The sequence below is a fragment of the Eumetopias jubatus genome, unplaced genomic scaffold (assembly GCF_037043125.1).
Source record: "Eumetopias jubatus isolate StellerSeaLion01/CBP00866 unplaced genomic scaffold, mEumJub1_p1.0 scaffold_4, whole genome shotgun sequence".
Classification (NCBI taxonomy): Eukaryota; Metazoa; Chordata; class Mammalia; order Carnivora; family Otariidae; genus Eumetopias; species Eumetopias jubatus.
Window position 1 is genome coordinate 79,977,817 of NW_028274810.1, and position 19,526 is coordinate 79,997,342.

A 19,526-nucleotide genomic window follows, 5' to 3' on the forward strand; every position below is an offset into this window, starting at 1 on the left:
GATTTTTCTGTTTGTTCCTTGAGCTCTGTAGCCAAGGTAATCCTTTCACCTTCTTAAAAATGTGTCTAACATAAAGACCGTTGGATTTTTTTTTCAAAAGGCCCCTGGGTTTGTAGCTCATAGTCATTCAGGCGGACAGAGTGGTCTGCGACCCTGCCATCACTCAGGCCTAGACACAGTCAGCTCAGGGATGGTCGGGAAATCATCCGTTATCTTTTCAGCACAGTCTGTGCTGAGGGATAGTTTGCTTGTCAAGGCCCTTGTTGCACAAAGCTTGTTTGTGGTCCACCTCTCCTCAGCTTGTGCCACTGTAGTCCTTTTCACGGACAAGATAGCACATTGAAATGTGCATTGAAAGCATGCACGAGGCATGGTCTTAGGAGTGGTCAGGTTTGGAAGAGGCTCTGATGCTTCCACGTGTCTTATGCTAGAATGGTAACCTGGTGTTGTGACTTGCCATTCATTCGGTGATGCTGCACCCATTAGTTATGTGATGGAAACTGATTTATAATTCACCCACACAGGCCTGCTCCTCCTATAATTTATAAAGCCCCTCTTCCATGATCCCAGGGTCCTGGGATAGAGCCCCATGTTGGGCTCTCTGCTCAGCGGGAGCCTGCTTCTCCCTCTCTTGCTCCCCCTGCTTGTGCTCTCTCTCTCTTGTTCTCTCTCTCAAATAAATAAATAAAATCTTTTTAAAAAATTAAATAAAAAATAAAAACTGCCAATAAATAAATAAAATAAAGCCCCTCTTCTAATTTCTTCTTCGTCATTTTCTTTCAGAGCCCCGGAAGAATCAGCCTCCCGTTGCCATCGTGTCGCCACAGTTCCAGGAGATCTCTCTACCAACCACTTCCACAGTCATTGATGGCAGCCGTGAGTGCTTGTCTAGGCATGATGTTTTAGAGTAGCATTCACTGTGAACTGTGGTAGAAAATGCAGGTCTTGATCTCGGGGTCATGAGTTCAAGCCCTGCATTGGGCTCCATGGTGGGCATGGAGCCTACTTAAAAAAAAGAAGAAGAAGAAGAAGATTTGGGGCCAATTTAATGTCTGCATTCTGTTTAGGCCCATCTTCTTGACCATGTTATGGGAAGACTACCCATTGCAAGCAACTGATTAGGAAGTAAAAACGAGACAGGCCTTATTTAAAATCCCCATGTGGCTTGTTTGAAGTAATAATTCTGCTCTTTTGAGATGTTAAGAAAGTGGGATTATGCAGGTATTTAGCATTATTTTATATGAAACTTGCTGGGTTTCAAATTTGCTTAGATAGAGTCACCACTCTCAGTTATGAAAACAAAGTTCCCTCCTCTATAGTAAGATAAGTAACTGAGGGTCTTGGCTGGGAGCTCTCCCTGGCATGTACTGCCTGACAAGGTTTTTGTCAGCCTCCTCCCAGAGAGACTCGCAGAATGTGCTCCATGCCCCGGCCCTGCTCGTGAACATTTTACCCTTCAGAGTAGTGTCCCTTGATGGATGACATGAGAAGACTTCTGGGTCTTTGCCACTGATGCTGGCTATGCATGCAGGGGGTTTCAGGCCTGTCATCTCAGCAGTATTTGCTTGGTCCCCTGGGAGGTCTAGTGAGGCCCTGCTACCCTGATTGTCTTGCCACCAATAGTCGTTTTATGGCCAAGGCAGCCACTGCTCTAGCAGAGGAATCTCTAGCAAGGTTAAACATTTCACGTAGATGGTACTGGCAAGAGGAGGGTAGAAGAATAGCAGGCCAAGATGGAAGAGAGAACAGGAAGAAGTACTCGTGAGAGCAGTAGAAAGGGTTCACATAGCGCCATTTTACTTTTTTTTTTAAGCATTTACTTTTTTAAAGATTTATTTATTAGAGAGAGAGAGTGGGAGATAGAAAACAAGCAGGGGGAACGGCAGGCAGAGGGAGAGGGAGAAGCAGGCTCCCCGCTGAGCAGGGAGCCCAATGCAGGACTAGAACCCAGGCTCCCAGGATCATGACCCGAGCCAAAGGCAGACGCTTAACTGACTGAGCCACCCAGGCCTCCCCCAGCCCCCCTCTGCCATTTTACTTTATATTGTTGAATAGGTCAAAGCCAAATAGTGTGTAAGGGTGTACACTGGAGAGAATCAGTATGACCCCATCTGCCACCTATCCAGTTGTCCTCCAGACAGTCAACAGTATTATTTTATGTTTCTTTCCAGAGACATTCTATGCGTATGTAAGACAATACATTATACAGTCTTTATGATAACACAGAGTACACACTATTATGTACAATGATTATTTCTCCATGCTGAAGAATTTTTCTGAATCAGTATGTGAAATAGTTCATTTTTTTTTTCTCTTAAGGATTACATAGCCTTCCATTAAATGGCTGTATAATATTGTATGGCTGTATACTTGTTTTCAGTCAATCTCTGTTGGTGACCATTTAGATTATTTTTGGTCTTTTGCTGCTACAAAGAATGTTGCCATGAATAATCTTGTAAGCTTGACATTTAACACATGTGCAGATATATCTGTAGGATAAATTCCTCAAAGAGGAATTGTTTCTTTATGGAGAGAGTATCACCATATGCTTCCACCGTGACCTAGGAGAAGGTTTGCTCCGCACTTTTACCCATAGAGTGTGTTATGAAACTTTGGTCTCACCAATCAGGTAGGTTAAAAAAATAGTATCTGAAGTGTAATTTAAATGTGCATTTATTTTAAGTGAGGTTGAGTATCTTTTCATGTGTTTAAGAATTTTTGATTTTCCTTTTTTCATACAGTAGCATTTTAACCAGAGGTTGCCTGTGTTGGAGTCCTTGGAAAACTATGCAGTGGAATATTCATAGAGAGGCAGAATGACCCAATATTCCTAGGGAAGAAACACTCTGGAGAGATAGTCTGTCATTTCATGAAGTTTTCCTAGCCTCACATCTCTGGGTAGTTGCCCTGGTTTGCGTAAGCTGGGTGAGTGCTGAGACCCAGCGCTCTCGTGTTGTAACTGATGTTTCTTTATGGTCAAGAAAGCACTGATGATGATAAAATCGTCCAGTACCATTGGGAGGAACTTAAGGGACCTCTGAGAGAAGAGAAGATTTCTGAAGACACGGCCATATTAAAACTAAGTAAGCTCGTCCCTGGGAACTACACTTTCAGGTAAATTAGGACCCTTCAAGTTTCCCTTAGGCCATGTTTTTCCCTTGTGGGTTTTACATTCTTCTAGGAGTAACTCTGACAGATATCAAAGTCATTGTAGATTTGGTTGATGATAGAGCCTTTGGTTCCATTAGTTCTCTGAGTTCTATTGGTCGTTGTGGTCACAGCAGTGATAAGTTTCTAGGGCAGTGGTCCTTGCATAGGACCCACCACAGTTATTCCCAAAGCTGCGCCTGGCAGATCTCCATTTTTTTTTAGGATTTCTGTTATTAAGTGAAAGGGCCCATCTTCCTGTGCCTTTTCTCAGGAAAAATCTAGAAGGAACCCATTCCCATCTTGTCTCTTCCCTTGGTAAATGCTTCCTCAACTTACAAGGTCTCAAAATCTTTACTTTGGACTAGTGGTTTATTTCACTATGATTTGTGGGATCTTTCTCTGTTGGAGTGTTTTAACGAATTTGATTCAAAGATAGTCCTGGGAACTCGTGTTGACATTCTAGGTTGTAATGATTAGTAAGAGTGTGAGCCAACTCTAGAGTAATCCTCCTTAGGTTTGCAAAAGTCCTTGTCAGTTATAGAGCACTTGTATGTGAGTATCGTACAAACACCATATGTATCTGATACTAAACTAATTTTACATCTGAGAAAAATGAGGCTCAGTGTATTTACTAACTTCTCTGAGGTCACACAGTTCAGCTAGAACCGAAGTGCAGATTCTCTAACCCTCAAGTCTGGGCTTGTTCTGTTCCACTCCTTGACCTGACCTTACATATTTTGTTCATGCTTCCTTGAATGCTCTTCTCAGTCCATTGGAGTTCTGCCCATCCTTAAGGACCTACTCAGTTTTCTGTGAGACCCTCCTGAGGTTCTTCCCGGAGGAGGGAATATGTCTCTCCCCAAACTGTTGCACCCAGTGCCTCTGTGGTGCAGTGGTTTATTCATGGGTGTCTATCGTCCCCACTGGATCTGCAATTAGCCAAGTTTTCACACTACCTGAGACACAGTGACAAAGGTCCTAGCACAGCACCTGCCATGTAAGTAAATGTGACTTAGCACTCTCATTGACTTAAGACTTCAGATGAATGAAAGGCGGCTGCCATTCCACAAGGTTAGAGCCTTCTCATTGGCTTAAAATGGAAACGTGAGTTGGTTTTTACCTTCGATTTCTAATATAGGAGTTCTAACATTTATGAAATTTAGCTTGGGCCAGGTTGATCCTTTTCAAAAAAGTAACAATAATAGCTCCTGCTTCTTGAACATTTATTATGTGTTTAGTACTGTTCTGAGCTCTGTGCATGTGGTGGCTTATTTAATCTTTATAGCAGGTATTACAATTACTACTATTTTGTAGATTAGGAAATTTAGGCACAGAGAGGTTAAGTAACTTGCCCAAGGTCACACAGGCAGCATGACTAGAGCCTGCACTTTTAATCATAGTGTTTGGGCGGATACGGTATTGGGGGTGATTCTTTTGTTCTATCAATTTCAATTTATGAAATGATGGGACTGGATTTGATTAGCGTTAAGATCCAGTCTGTTTGGTTCCACTCACCTTTCCTTCTCCCCTCCTTTGACATGGCAGTGGTCTCTTTCCCCAGCCCTGTGGTCACCTGCTAATCAGGTCCAGGATTCTTGCAGGCAAGCCTGGGACTGTTTGAGGTGAAAGAGTAAACGGGTGGCTGCCATCTTGCCATTTGTCTATAACTTGCTTTTTCTCTGAAACGAGACAAATAGGATATGTTTAAAAAAAAAAAAAAAAAACAAACAAAAAACTGTGAAAACAACAGGGAAACTGAAAAAAGAGGAAAACTTCTGTGGATTTTTCTTCTTCAGATGTTTGCTGATTTGCACATGTCTGTGTGTCTTATGTTTTTTGCTCTTTTTCTAAAGGCTAAAATCCCCAAAAATCCCCTTCAGGCCTTAGGTAAAAGGTGAGACCGTGGGATGCAACCCCACAGATGTCTGGCTCTGTCTGTGGCTGGTGGTGAGATTTAAACAAACGACATGTCTTTTCTATGCTTTTCCTCTTTCTGTCAGCAAAATGGAAGGAACCCAAACCTCCTTGCTTGCTTATGCTCACATTTTGAGGTGGCAAGAGAAGCTTTAGGCTGTTCAGCTGGAAGGCATCATTTAGGTAAAAGCCTGCTCTTATAAATGAACATTTTTTTTTCCTCTTGCAAATCCTATTTCACACTGGCACAAACTGTGGGGCTGTTGCGTAGGAGAATTCATTTGCATCTCGGGCTCCTGTCTTACCGGAGCCAGCCCTCCTGGTCCATCCCAGAGGCTGTCTGCCCAGGGTGCCCCTTCTTGCGATGTGTGCATGGCTGAGGCAGGATGGCAGGAGGAGAGCGGGCTGCAGTCAGAGCTTGCTCTATGTAGGGGGGCACCTTTGAGCCCCACAGCTTTAGGGGCCAGGGACTATCTATTCTTAAAACTTGGTTTCTGGGCTTGGGAGTCAGAGAACTGGGCTTGCATCTGGCTCACTGTGTGGCCCTGGGCAGGTGACGTAGCCTCTCTGAGCTTCCTGTACAGGGAAATGGATGACGCCTACTTCATACGACTGTTGGGAGGGCCAGGTCAGACAGTGCCTGTGAAGGTCCCAGTGCCCAGACACGTGCAGGCGGCAGAGCAGAGCGGTGCTGGCGACATAGTGCCTGGATCCCATTCTGACTCCACTCAAGCTTGGGCAAGTTACCTCTCTGTGCCTCAGTCTCCTCATGTATGTAAGGAGTAAAATAAGGATCGTGCTTTATAGAGCTGTTGTGAGGATTTAATGAGGTAGAAAGAACTTGGAACAGTGCCTGGCACTCAGGGTGAGCATTTAGTAGTCGTCCGCCATTCCAAGAAGAATGGGTAAGAATTGGTTACCATTTGGTACCCCTGCTGCCTTGGTATTTCTTAGCCTCAATTTTTCAGTCCTGTCAGATTGATTCCTCTTCCTTCAGCCCATCCCTGATTGCACTCCTTTCTCTGTCCTGCCAGCTTGACGGTAGTAGACTCTGATGGAGCAACCAGCTCTACCACTGCAAGCCTGATGGTGAACAAAGCGGTGGATTATCCCCCTGTGGCCAATGCGGGCCCCAACCAAGTGATCACCCTGCCCCAAAACTCCATCACCCTCTTTGGGAACCAGAGCACTGATGATCATGGCATCACCAGCTATGAATGGTCACTCAGCCCAAGCAGCAAGGGGAAAGTGGTGGAGATGCAGGTAGGAGGGAATGGCTTCTGTCTTTTCTTGCCCAGGAGAAGTACAGCTGCTGGTCCGGGTTGCCCTTACAAGGCTTATTTTTGCTCCCATTTTAATGACCAAAGTCAGATTTATATAGAACATTGAACATTGGAATTAAAAAAAAAAAACCACCTAGAAAATTTAAGGGGCCTTTAAGGAACACATTACCAAAACCTTTGTCTTTAATGTTTAGTATTAAAGGAAAAGACTAGATGAGAAAGGGGAGCTATTCTAGGATGGTTCCAGAGAGCCAGACTACTCTGATGCCACAAGGGTGCAGGTCTTTTTTCTTTTTTTTTTAAGAGAGAGAGAGCACACATGTGAGCAGGGTGTGTGGTGGGGGCAGGGGAGCGGGGAGGAGGGGCAGAGGGAGAGGAAGAGAGAGAATCTCAAGCAGGCTCCACACTCAGCATGGAGCCCGACATGGGGCTCGATCTCATGACCCTGAGATCATGATACAAGGGTGCAGATCTTAATGAGCTCTACTACAAATTGGAGTAGCCCACCTGGCTAGATGGTGAGCATCTTCTCTCTGGAGATATTTAGAAGGGGACTAGATCTGTCACTAGGCAGGTAACATAAGTAAGTAAAACTGAATAGGGCCTGTGGCAAACCAGACAACATAACCCCTGATTGAAGTGGTCAGCTGCGCCTCAGCTCCAGCTAGTTGTTGCCACATGGAAATACAGTCCCAATATTCCTAGAGAGGCCAGCTTTTCAGGAAAAAACAGAAATCTAGACCTGTATTTGAAAATTTCCAACTTTGGGGGCACCTGGCTGACTCAGTCAGTGGAGCATGTGACTCTTGAGCTCAGCATTGTAAGTTCAAGCCCCACGTTTTAAGTAGCAAGTACTTAAAAATAAAATCTTCAAAAAAAGAAAAAAAAATTTCCAGCTTTTAAAGACACTGCAGGCCAAACAAAATGTCTGCAAGCTGGATTCAGCCCAGAGGCTGCCAAGTTTTGCCCACTGTTCTAGAGGAAGTTCCTGCCTTGGAAGTTTGCCCTAAATTGTGTATAATGTTCCTTCTGACACTCTGTGTTTCCAAATTGGAGGCATGACTTAAAGCTCACATTTCACCTGGCTTTTGTTTAGATATTATGTTCGGTTTCTCTGCTGCTTCAGAATCCGCACAACCCGGCAAGGGGATGGCATGGTGTCACTTAGCATCTGCAGTTGCTGCCATGTGCTATTGAGGCAGCTGTGTTAAGATCACTGAGCGGCCTCAGCAGGAAGAACATGGTTTTAAAAGTGTGTTATTTTATTCTACGCTCCTGGCCTTCTTTCTGGCTTGGGTCATAAAGACTGAACTTGGTTATCTCTGCACATTTTCCTGTACTCCCCTCCCTTGTGAGAACTCTGACTTTATTTGAAACTGCTGCTGTTCCCCCTTGAAAGGGGAACCTTTTACTTTTAACAGGATGTCCCGCAGTGTCTGATGCTGCACTCACTAGGTTTAGAAAACTAGGTGCATCATTTAGACCAGAGTAGGACTTGTTGTATGACATTGTGATTCTGGGAGTCTGCTTTTCCACTTGTCTGTATTTATACATGCAGGGGGTTAGAACCCCAACCCTGCAGCTCTCTGCCATGCAAGAAGGAGACTACACTTACCAGCTCACAGTGACTGACACCATAGGACAGCAGGCCACCGCCCAAGTGACTGTTATCGTGCAGCCTGGTAAGTTCCAGCCTTATTGTGCAGGCCCTTCTGCTGGCTGGCCCCTTGCACTGTGCGGAAGTAGGGAGTTTGGGTTCTGAGCGATACGACGGTGGAGTGGGAGGCAGTAGTCCACGGGCCCCTGGCAACTTTGGTTGTCCATTCTGAGTGCTTTCTTCAGAGCTAGAGAGAGAGAGTACTTCACAAGCTCAGCTGTGGCTTTGCCCGTGGCTGGCTATTGTGCCTTCAGGGGGACGTAGCAGATAGAGTCTCTGTTATCCCAAATCCTCCCATGGCCTTTAAGGGACAGCTTAAAGCCCACTTCCTCAAGAAAGCCCTACCTTATCACTCAGACCCTCTCTTTTGAACACTTGTAGCATCACGTCTCAAATTTACCATGGTATTACAACTTCATTATGTTCTGCCGTGTTCTTATAAAAAGGTTTCAGTCTTACATTCTTCATCGTGAGCTCCCTGGCCCACAGTCTCTGATAGTTTTGTGGGCAGAGAGGCAGAGTTCTCATGTCTTCCAGAACATATGTCCCAGTTAGTTCCTCTCCTTTCCCAGCTGAACTGCCTGCTTTTGACCTCTGTGTCTCTGTCTTCTAGAAAACAACAAGCCTCCACGGGCAGATGCAGGCCCAGATAAAGAGCTAACCCTTCCCGTGGACAGCACAACCCTGGATGGCAGCAAAAGCTCTGATGATCAGAAAATTATCTCCTATCTCTGGGAGAAAACACAGTGAGTACTGACGCAAAACCCTTATTGATGCAATGTCTCCAGACCAAGGTATCACTTGCTTTTAAGAGTTTACTTGCTCTTACTGGCTTACCCAAGGGGGATGACTGAGAAAGAAACCTTAGCAATCCTAAACTTCAACTCTAAGAAAATGATTCAAAATAATTGTTGTAAGGAGAAAAGAATGCTTGCCATCAGCTAGTCTCCAGTTAGTACTTTGTGGTCCTGTTGCTTTTACAGGTACAATCCGTCTGCCAAAATGCATAGTTTAATTACACTTGAGAGGCAGGATGGAAAGGGTAATGGAGCAGAAAAATACTGTTGCTCAAGATGAACTGGGTAAGGCTGGCAATGGGGATGGGGCAGAGTAGCTGTTACAGAGAATTGAAAATTCATCTGCACCATGAAAGCATTGCTCTGTTATTGTTTCCTTAAAGACACCATTTACCAATTATGTTAGTGAGGGGCCAAAGGCACTAAGCAAAATAATACTAATTAAACTGGAATTACCTAATCGAGCCATTTCTGGTTCTCACAGTTTCTTTCAGCTCCTTTAAACCATAACAAATGGAACTCAGATTGTATGCAGGATCCCACGGGAAGCAAAAGAATTCTAAGGAAGAGTTAAAAGCATTCTTAGTTTCCAAAGGTAGCAACCATAGGACAGACCGAGCTTTTTGTTTTGTTTTCATTTTTGACGAGGGCATTAGAAATGGGTAGGAAGGGGCTATAATTTGACTGTAGAAACCACTTGACATGATTGGTGAGTTGGATTCTAGAAATTCTTTTCCTCGGCTCTTGTCTCTTGTGGAGAACCAAGTCTTCCTCAGCCCATTGTGTTTGAATTATAACTGTTCGTTGAAGACACAGCTGATAAACCTTCAGCTGAGTTTTACTAGCGCGTACAGCAGAAATAATGCTGAGAGTGGCTTCTTGGAGGAGAATCTGCTTCAAGAGGGATGACTAGGGCCAGAGATTATAGGTTTAAACAGCAAAACAAAGCAAAACCTGGGAGACTGCAGATTTCTCTGGTCATCCTGTAATTTTAAGGAAAACTCTGGGGCATTCTGCTCCTTGAGCAGAAGGACTCTGTGGAATGTACAGAGCTGTGCCTAGATGTTGGCACAGAGCTCACTCCCCGGCTGCAGGCTGCTGTGTGAGGCCACAGGGGAGGAGGAAGGCTGCAGGGTGTCCGGGGTCCTCTGTGGCCCCTGTCCAGGAGCTGCAGGGAGCTTGGCTTTAGAGCTACTAAGAAGAGGATGATTTTGCTGAGAGTTCCTCTGCAGCCTTGGCCCATTTCCTTTCCTTGACTTTTCTGTAGGAGGGAATTTGGCATGTGATTAAGAAACGCATCTTGCTTCTTTGCTGGCAAGAGCTGAACCAACTACTGGGCCAGAAATGCTTTTCAGAAACATCACTCTGAAATCATTCTTTTGATCCGAGACCTGCTCAGAGCACTTTCTTCCTTTTACAAACTGGAACAGCAAAGAGTTTGAATGTTCTAGAAACTCATAGAAAGGATAAAGCTAGACGTGTTTGAAAGCTGGTGAATGGAATTTTCTGATCAGCAGGGTAGCCTGTATTTTGGGGCCAAATGACACTCTGTCCAAATGTAATATTTTTAACATGCCCCCTCAAGGTCTGGGAAACAATAGTTCGTGTCTCAGCTGAGGCAGTAATAGTCTGCTCCTGCTGAGTCAGGGACGGGAGGGCAGCTGACAGGTACAACTCCACCCTCTGGTTTCTGTCTCTGTCCAGGGGACCCGATGGCGTGCAGCTCGAGAATGCTAATGGCAGTGTTGCCACTGTGACAGGGCTACAAGTAGGAACCTACGTGTTCACCTTGACTGTCAAAGATGAGAGGAACCTGCAAAGCCAGAGTTCTGTGAATGTCATTGTCAAAGAAGGTACCTCCCTGCCTTGGGTTGGTGCAGCCTCTGGGTCAGATACCTGGGGAATCAGTGCAGAAATTGATCAGAGACAAGGGGTGGGGAGTAAGTTGGGGGAAGGGCAGCTGTTATGTGCTATGCGAAAACAGCCTTTAATTGGGAGTGACTGTAAGGTGAATTTTAGCTTCTTGTCCCCCCCACCTTCCCTCTCAACTGAATAGGGAAAGAAATTGGTTTTTTCCTTTGTATTTTTATTTTGCTTCTCTGACGCTAAGCCCTGGCATTTCTGTGGCTCTCCTGCCAGCTGCAGTGACACCTGCTGTCAGGCCTTAGAATGGCTGTCCTGTTCTATAGTTCCCTGTGCCCCTCCGTGAGCCTGCTGCTGCCAGCCAGCTTGGGGCAGGAGTGCATGGCTTGCTGCCGTCTGCAGGCCGGGGACCAGTGATGGCCCTGGGGGAGGGCTGTAAGCGGACGGGAGGCACGCAGGTGACTCCGGCAAGGGTACCCTATGCTCAGCGGATAGAGCTTTCACACCTGAGGAAACAAAGCTGCAGGTGGGGCCCAGGAGAAGAGAGGTCTCTTTTTCCTTTTTCTCTATTAGAGTATTAAGGAAGGAATAAAAGAAGATGTTGAAAAAATAACATTTTAGGCCATATTTTGAAGAGAATGTGTGGTGTCAGCTGCATGAAACGTAAAATCTAAGGCTCTTTGGCCCAGTTGGGGTCTCTGTCTCCAGTCATCACCTGCTTCCCAAGGAGAGACATGGAATCCTTCCAGGGAGGCTACTGGGAGGACCCAGGAGAAGACTTTGCCCTCTCTGCTGTACGGTGTCAGAAGAACATTTCTCTGAGTGGGACTGGAGCCTCAGGACCTGGGGCGCTGGTGCCTTCAAATCTGCACCGTTAGTCACAAGCTTCCTGGTCCGGGCTGGGTTTTATTTAGCATGGACAGAGGGGAACCAAAGCCTGGTCTTCACTGGGTCCTAACCCCCAACTAATTAAAAGTTGGTTCATTGTCAAAAGACCCCCGCTACACTGTTAAGGGCTGCATGGATAGGCGCTTACAACAGCTCTCCATTTCAGATGCTTTTGATGTTAATTTCCCCCTAAGCATTGTGAAGAAGCGTTCTTTCTTTTCCAGAATGTTATTTCCTTGATATCTCTTTGGTTAGAAATGAACAAACCACCTCTAGCCAAGATAACTGGGAATGTGGTGATTACCTTGCCCACGGACACAGCAGAACTGGACGGCTCCAAGTCCTCAGATGACAAGGGAATAGTCAGCTACCTCTGGACCCGAGATGAGGGGAGCCCAGCAGCAGGGGTAAATGCCAGGAACTGGAGAACTGCACAGGGTCACGGTGGTGAGATGGGGAGAGGCGGCTGAGCCAAACATTCCAGGATCCTTTTTTTTTTTTTTTTTAAAGATTTATTTATTTATTTTGAGAGAGTGAGAATGAGAGAGAGAGAGAGAGTACATGAGAGCGGGGAGGGTTAGAGGGAGAAGCAGGCCCCTCGCAAGCAGGGAGCCCGATGCGGGACTCGATCCCGGGACTCCAGGATCATGACCTGAGCCGAAGGCAGTCGCTTAACCAACTGAGCCACCCAGGCGCCCCTCCAGGATCCATTTTAACGAGGGGTCTCTTGTGTCAAACCTGGATTGCCCTCTGAAATTCAGGGAACCTAAGTGACTTGCCTAGTGTCGCTCTGCAAGCTAGGGCGGCACAACATATGTTCCTCTGCCCTGATCTTGCAACTGAAGTTGCCCAGAGGGGGTTTGGTTATAACAGAAGCAGCACCCAAGCCCACAAAAGGAGTGTCGTTTGCCCTGCAATGTAGCCATGTTGTTCCACCCCACAGGAGGTGCTAAATCACTCTGACCACCACCCGATCCTCTTTCTTTCCAACCTGGTTGAAGGGACCTACACATTTCACCTGCATGTGACTGATGCGAAGGGGGAGAGTGACATGGATCGGACCACTGTGGAGGTGAAGCCTGGTGAGTTCATAGCACTGGGACTGGCTGGGAATGCTGGCCTAGCCCAGCAGGACCTCAGTCCTGGACCCCTTCCTTCTAGCAAGGACGGAGACAGGTGGCAAAGCCAGCTTCTAAACACTCTAGAAACGCCGAGCTGAAAAATCCTTGGAGACTGTTTCAACAGTATCCCTCCTCCCCACGCAAGGAGTACGGACCCCCCACTCATCTCTGATGGACAAACTGAGACTCAGAGAGGGCAGGGCTTGCTCAGTGTCGCACAGCAGTCGTGTCAGAGCCAGGCCCTCATGCCCCTGGTCAAGCACTCCCTCCTCTCCCTGTGATGGTTGAGAGAGGGCTCTGGGTGCTTCGAGAATCTGAGCACAGGAATAACTTGAGTCATGATGTCTCATCACCACCCAGCTGCAAAAACAATTTATTTTTATAAGTTGAGCCTCAGGCTTTATCTGACAACCCAGGGAAGGTAAAGTAACTGGTGTCCTTTACATTTTTCAGATTTGCAGAAATAAAATTTCTTTCTTAAATAGGACTGTGTTTTTTGTTTTGAGGCTGATTTGGTATTAGGGAAGAAGTGAGTGTGGGGTATGGTAGAGCTTTATAAATTCCTGAGCATCTGATGAGAAGGTATTAACTTTAAATCTACTCTTTGTTATGTAGACCAAGCTCATGTACAGATGTCTTAGATGGGAAGGGAACTTGGCAGATCTTCTAGTCCTTGTCCTACCTCTATGAAGGACAACAGCCAAGACACTATAAAGTTTCTTCTGTGTTTAAAATCAGATCACAGATAGTCTACTAATTATGTAAATGATACATCAGAACAGGCAAATGGTGCATCCAATTATGGGAATAAGGTATTCTGAATAATCACTTTTATCTTCCAAATGCAGAGAAGTCTCTAAGACACAATCATAAATGAAGGACAGCGGTCTCCCAGTTCTAGAGTTACAGAAGCATGTGCGGCTCTGATACTGCTCTGAGGAAGCCCTTGTTGCTCGACCACCTGAATTTTTTTGTGTTTACTGTTTTCAAACCTGGAGGGCTAATGCATTTCCATTATCAATAAGATTGTTGAGATGGACATTCTCCCTCCCATTGTTGTAGACAAAGCATAGCAAGTCGCTGAAAATCAGATGTGGATCAGGAGAGATTGTAGATATCCCCCACTCGGCCTGGAGAGCTCAGCAAAGCCAACTGGGCAGAAGCTTTTATTATTATTATTATTATTATTATTATTATTATTAAAGACTTTATTTGAGAGAGAGAGAGTGGGGGGAAGGGCAGAGGGAGAGAACCTTTATGCAGGTTCACCGATGAGTGGGGAGATCGATGTAGGGCTTGAGATCATGACCTGAGCCGAAACCAAGAGTCAGACAGTTAACCAGCTGAGCCCCCCAGGCGCCCCAGGGCAGAAGCTTTTAGACAAGACCTTGAAGCGTTCTTCTTCCCCACTCCCTTCACCAGACCCTTTGCCTCCCTGCTACGGCCTGATCCCTAGCGCACGGGTGGTAGTTGTCAGGTTGGCATAGAGCTCTCCACGCTAGCCCCAGATTGCATTAGTAGCAATTCACTATAGTCCCTTTCCATTTGCAGGAGGTCAGTTGTATTCCCAAATGCTCTCACTGCTTTCACTCCTGTGCCAGAACAGATGCACAGTGGCAGGTCTGTGTTCACTCTCCTCCTTCCAAAACCATGACTGATCCACATGCTTTCCAGATCCCAGGAAAAACCACCTGGTGGAGATCATCTTGGATGTCAACGTCAGTCAGCTAACTGAGAGGCTGAAGGGAATGTTCATCCGCCAGATTGGGGTCCTCCTGGGGGTGCTGGATTCCGACATCATTGTGCAAAAGATTCAGCCATACACGGAGCAGAGGTAGCTGGGCAATGAACGGGAGGTGAAAAGGCAAGACCAGGGGCCCCCTGGGCTTCCTGACTGAGCTGAGAAATAGTGTGGGTAGATAGAGAAGGGTGGGCTCTCTGACCAAGAACTGCTCATGGTTTCCATTTCTTTAATGAACTTTTCTCTTCCAGCACAGGTCACATACTCAGTACTAGATAGTGTAGCAGGGTACCAGGGTACCAGGTCAGAAGAGGTCCATTATGTTTGAAGGCCATAGTCTAGTAGGGAAGACAATCAGGATAAACATATAATATCAATACAGGGTGAATTTGACAGACTGTGTGGTATCACGGAGACATAGGGGCAAGGCCAGTTAATTCTTCCAGAGGAGTAGGGGCAGGATGTGGTCCAAAGATTTTCCACTGAGCAAGCATAGAAAGACTAGGAGGAAATTCGTAATAGGGGAATAGCATGAGCCATGGTCCTGTGGTATGAAAGTACAGAGTTTCCTCTGGAAGAAGTCCTTTGGTTCAGAGCACTTCCTAGGCCCCAGGACAAGGTGGGAGATGAGACTGCCTGTATAGATGGAGAACAGTCATAAGCAAGCCAAGTTGTTTTGTTTTTATAGTTTGGGAAGGGGAGGACTCAAGTTAGGTTGTTTTATATGTGTGAAGTTTTTGTAGCAAGGAAATTTGGATTTTGTTTTGCTTTAGGAAGACCAGCAGTGTGGATGCTAAACCAAAATAGGGAAAGACAGAAGGCTGAGGAGCCTAGAACTAGTCTAGTAAAAAGGTAATAAAACCTAAGTTAAGGTAGTGGCAATGGAATGACAGAAGAAATGAAAAGAAAACAGAGGAAAATCAGAAGGACGTGACGATCCTTTGGGAATGAAGGTGAATGAAGCCTCTAACATAAGACTAGGTTTGGATGCCTGGATAGATGGCAGATGCCATTAACTGAGGTTAGGGATACAGAAGGAACCAGTTTCTTTCTTTTTTTTTTTTTTTAAAGATTTTATTTATTTGATAGCGAGAGAGCACAAGCAGGAGGAGCAGTAGAGGGAGAGGGAGAAGCAGGCTCCCTGCGGAGCAGGGAGCCCAATGCGGGGCTCGATCCCAGGACCCTGGGATCATGACCTGAGCCGAAGGCAGACACTTAACCATCTGAGCCACCCAGGCGCCCCGGAAGGAACCAGTTTCAAAGAAAAGATAATGAGTTCAGTTTTGACTGTTGAATTTAGGGTGTCTCATGGATGACATGGAGAGGTATTTCATCAGTGGCAAGTACGGGCTGGAACTTGGGCAGGAAAAAAAGCCAGAGATAAGGAGTCACTGCACACAGGCAGGAATCAAAGCCATGAGGACAGAGGAGTCACTCTGAGGGAGTGTCCAGCGCTCTGGGGAGCCCCAGTATTTAAGGAGGAGGCAAGGAAAGGAGCCAGCAAAGGAAACTAGGAACCAATAGTAGAGAAGTGGGAGGAAAAGCAGGTGGGCGTGGTCTGCTGACAGTTGGGGCTGCCAAAGGATTCAAATGCCACAGAGGAAGAGTATGGTGAGGCCATAAAACAGGCTTTTGGCTTTGTGATTAGGAGATCATTAGAACTACAGTGAGAGCATTTTACTTCAATGTTGGGGACAGAGGGCAAATTGATGTCATGGCTGGAGGATACAGAGATGGTAAATGTAACAAGAGGTTGATGCTGAAAATAAGATGAGAGATCGAAAGAACACCTTTTAAAGACAGGAAGTACTTGAGCACTTTGATGGACTAAGGGAAGGTGCAAAGGAAAAGTAGAAGGTGGAGGCTGGGGAGGTGGGTTCCAAATGGGGGCAGGTCTGGGGGACCAGCTGCGGGCAGAGCAGAGCAGCACTTTCTCTGGAGATGGGAGGAAGGGCGGGCAGATGTGCTATGATGGTTGGATTTTAGAGGTAGGCAGGATGACATTCGAGAGCGTTGGTACCAGCGTACTGGGTTTTGTCTTTGAAACTGGAGGCAAGACCATCTGCTTTGAGGAGGTGGGAAGGAGGTGGGCAGCCTGAGGAAAATGGTAAAGGTTGAGAACAGCAGCTCCAGAAAAGGGTATTGGCTTTGAGCAGTATTGAGGTCTCAGCCAAGGTTAGAGACATGAGGTTAGTGTGGTGGTTCCCAACTCTAGCTACACGATAGAACCACCTGGAGTTTTTGTGAATATGCCGTTACCTGCGCCTCAACCCCAGAGATTAGGATTCAGTTGGTCTGGAGTGAGGTCTGGGCACCTGAAATATCAAAGCTCTCTGTGTGAGTCTAACACGCAGTCAGGGCTCACTGGGTCAGAGCATGATGATTGGGACTTTCTTTTTAAGCTCTGCTGGCTGCCTGGGAGTAGGAACAGAGAGAATGGCTGCTTGGATTGACCCGAGCTGGTGGGGATTGGGGCAGACGCAATGCTAATTCATTGGTGGGCATGCTGCTGGAAGTGTCACGGAAGGGTTTGCTAGCACACTTGGTCTCACTGCATCTGGAGGAGGATGCAGGAGCAAGAGAAAAGCATCACAGTGGCTCTGGGTTTCTGACTTGGACTCATTGGCCTAGTTGAGAAATTCAGGGAGGATAGGCGTGGCGGGCGTATATGACGATGGGAAAGAGCGCAGGGCTGACACCAGACAAACCCATTAGTGTCAGCTCTGGGACGATGAGTAAGGTACTGCCCCTCTCTGAACCTGGCCTGCTGCTTGTAAAAATGCTAGTCCCCTTTTATAGGATTGTTACTGAGAATTAAATAAGAGAATGTTTATATAGTCCCTACCACATAGAGAGAGTGCTCAGTTGGTGGTTATTATAGGTTTGAGACCTGTTGGATTAGAGGTGCCTAGGAGAGGTATGGGGTGGATATTCTAGCAAGCTTCTGTAGATGTAGATGTTGTCATTCAGGAGAGACAAGGGGAGAAGAGGTGAAGATTTGAGGGTTACTGGTATCAAGAGAGAAATTGCAACTATCAGCATGGATTAGGTACCTGGGAGAAAATCATGAGAAATGGACCACAGATCTTTTATGGCAAAGGTTTGTTTCTTCATTCTGGAATTTATAGTACCCCACTGTTTGTGTCACCATGCAGCAAACTTGTAGAGTCTTTTATGACAGTGCTTCCCAACCTTTTATGTCCTGCCACACGTAGGAAGCGATGCTATGTGTATGACATTTTGGGATAAATCGATGAGGCTGCTTGACTGGAAGGAACTGACCCAGGGCCTCCTGGTCCCAGTAGCCACCCTGTGTGCCAAGGGGATCACTATCTTGGACGCACCTACAACCCAGTGTGACCCACTGATTGCAAAGGTTTGGCTGTGAGAGTAATGTGGAGTCAAGTGGGCTCCCTGCAATGAAAGCCAAGGCATAAACAGGCTTTGTGCTCACATAAATGTGAGGTCAAACATGGTCTGCCTTGGACAGAAACTGACAGAAAAGCAAACAGATTGTGGACATGGGGTAGCATAATCTTATACCAACCATACCACTGTGTAGGGTCTTTCTTGTTGCTCTTGTAGTAATGATCATTTGGCTGTTTTGATCCATGGATTATGCTTTTTTTTAAGATTTATTTATTTAAGAGAGAGAGAGCATGAGCAGGGGGAAGAGCAGAGGGAGAGAGAGAAACAGACTCACCGCTGAGCAGGGAACCCGATGCAGGGCTCGATCCCAGGAACCTGGGATCATGACCTGAGCCAGAGGCAGATGCTTAACTGACTGAGCCACCCAGGCGCTCCCATGGATAATGCTTTGATGCTGTCCAACGGTAGACATTTTTCAGAGTGTTGTGGTTTGTCTTACAGATAACCTAGACACAAACCCAACAGCACCACACCACAGTCTTAGCTGGTAAAAGGCTGACAGCAGAGATGTAGTGTAGCCAAATCCCCATTTTCCTGACCTCCAGTTGCTGGTTTGGAATGGGTTCTCTTCTGAGCTGGGACAGCTTAGGGCCTTTCTGAATGTGTAGGTTTTGGAGTCAGACATCTCAGGGTTGGGATTTGGCTCTGCCATAATTAACTGTGTGACCCTGGGCAAGTTACTTAACCCTTCCGAGCCCATGCTGTCCCCTGTGAAGTGGAGAGGACACCGAGAGCGGCTTGCAGGGAGAGAAGGCTTCTGGTCCTTGGCCCAGTGCCCAGCACGCCGGCAGGTGCTCTGTACCGAACGTAGCTGCCGCTGCTGTGGACGGCTTCCGCTCATTCACACTGTCTCGTGTCTCTGCAGCACCAAGATGGTATTTTTTGTCCAAAACGAGCCTCCCCACCAGATCTTCAAAGGCCATGAGGTGGCAGCGATGCTCAAGAGTGAGCTGCGGAAGCAGAAAGCAGACTTTCTGATATTCAGAGCCCTGGAAATCAATACTGTCAGTGAGTAATTCTGGGCAGCTGGAAAGAAGAGCCTGCCCAGTGCCCACAGCTCCCCACAACCCCTCTGTCCTCAGGCTTCATCACCTGTTCTCGAGGAGCACGGAGATAATCACTTTGCTCCACTGCCCAGTGTCCTGAAAGCTCCTGACTCGGCCCAGAGGTTCTTCACCTGGGGTCCATGGGCCCGTGATGTAGCATTCAGAGGGGCTAGGAGTTTGGAAAGAAAATGACATCTTTATGTCATTCATTCAGTCATAATAATGACTGAAATTCATTATTTCTGTCAATTAGGAAGGTAGGCAAAAACTCCAGTAGTATTAACAGAACCTGTGACTTTAAGGCAGTAGAAATCACTGGTAATTTCATAACATACTACATGACGAAATGTCATTTTTACTCATCACCACTTCAAAATTATGGCAGTTGTTAGACCCGCTGCTAGATCTGGTCACTTAAGGTTTTCATAAAGACACACATGTATGATTAGCTTAAAACTGTATATTCTTAAATATTTCAAAAACATGGGCAATATTTCCTTCATAATACTGTATTTTGGCATTTACATGATGCACAGAAGGGCCCTAAAAGATTAGGAACTGCCCACAGGGAGTAGCCGCAAGTAGAACAGCCAGACTGTGTCAGTGGCCTTGCTGACTGCTGCCGGCCGATCTGCCC

General features: G+C 46.3%; 1 protein-coding gene across 5 annotated transcripts in view; it reads left to right on the forward strand.

The window, feature by feature from the left end:
- KIAA0319L (KIAA0319 like) overlaps positions 1-19,526 on the forward strand; it is a 98,770-nt gene that overhangs the window by 69,594 nt on the left and 9,650 nt on the right. For all 5 annotated transcript variants that reach the window (XM_088022505.1, XM_028113791.2, XM_088022506.1 and 2 more), the window contains exons 8-17: positions 784-876; positions 2,982-3,114; positions 6,099-6,327; positions 7,906-8,029; positions 8,618-8,750; positions 10,506-10,654; positions 11,808-11,959; positions 12,496-12,634; positions 14,348-14,507; positions 18,709-18,851. In XM_088022505.1, the coding sequence (XP_087878631.1) occupies positions 784-876; positions 2,982-3,114; positions 6,099-6,327; positions 7,906-8,029; positions 8,618-8,750; positions 10,506-10,654; positions 11,808-11,959; positions 12,496-12,634; positions 14,348-14,507; positions 18,709-18,851 (1,455 nt within the window). The remainder of the gene's footprint in view (positions 1-783; positions 877-2,981; positions 3,115-6,098; positions 6,328-7,905; positions 8,030-8,617; positions 8,751-10,505; positions 10,655-11,807; positions 11,960-12,495; positions 12,635-14,347; positions 14,508-18,708; positions 18,852-19,526) is intronic.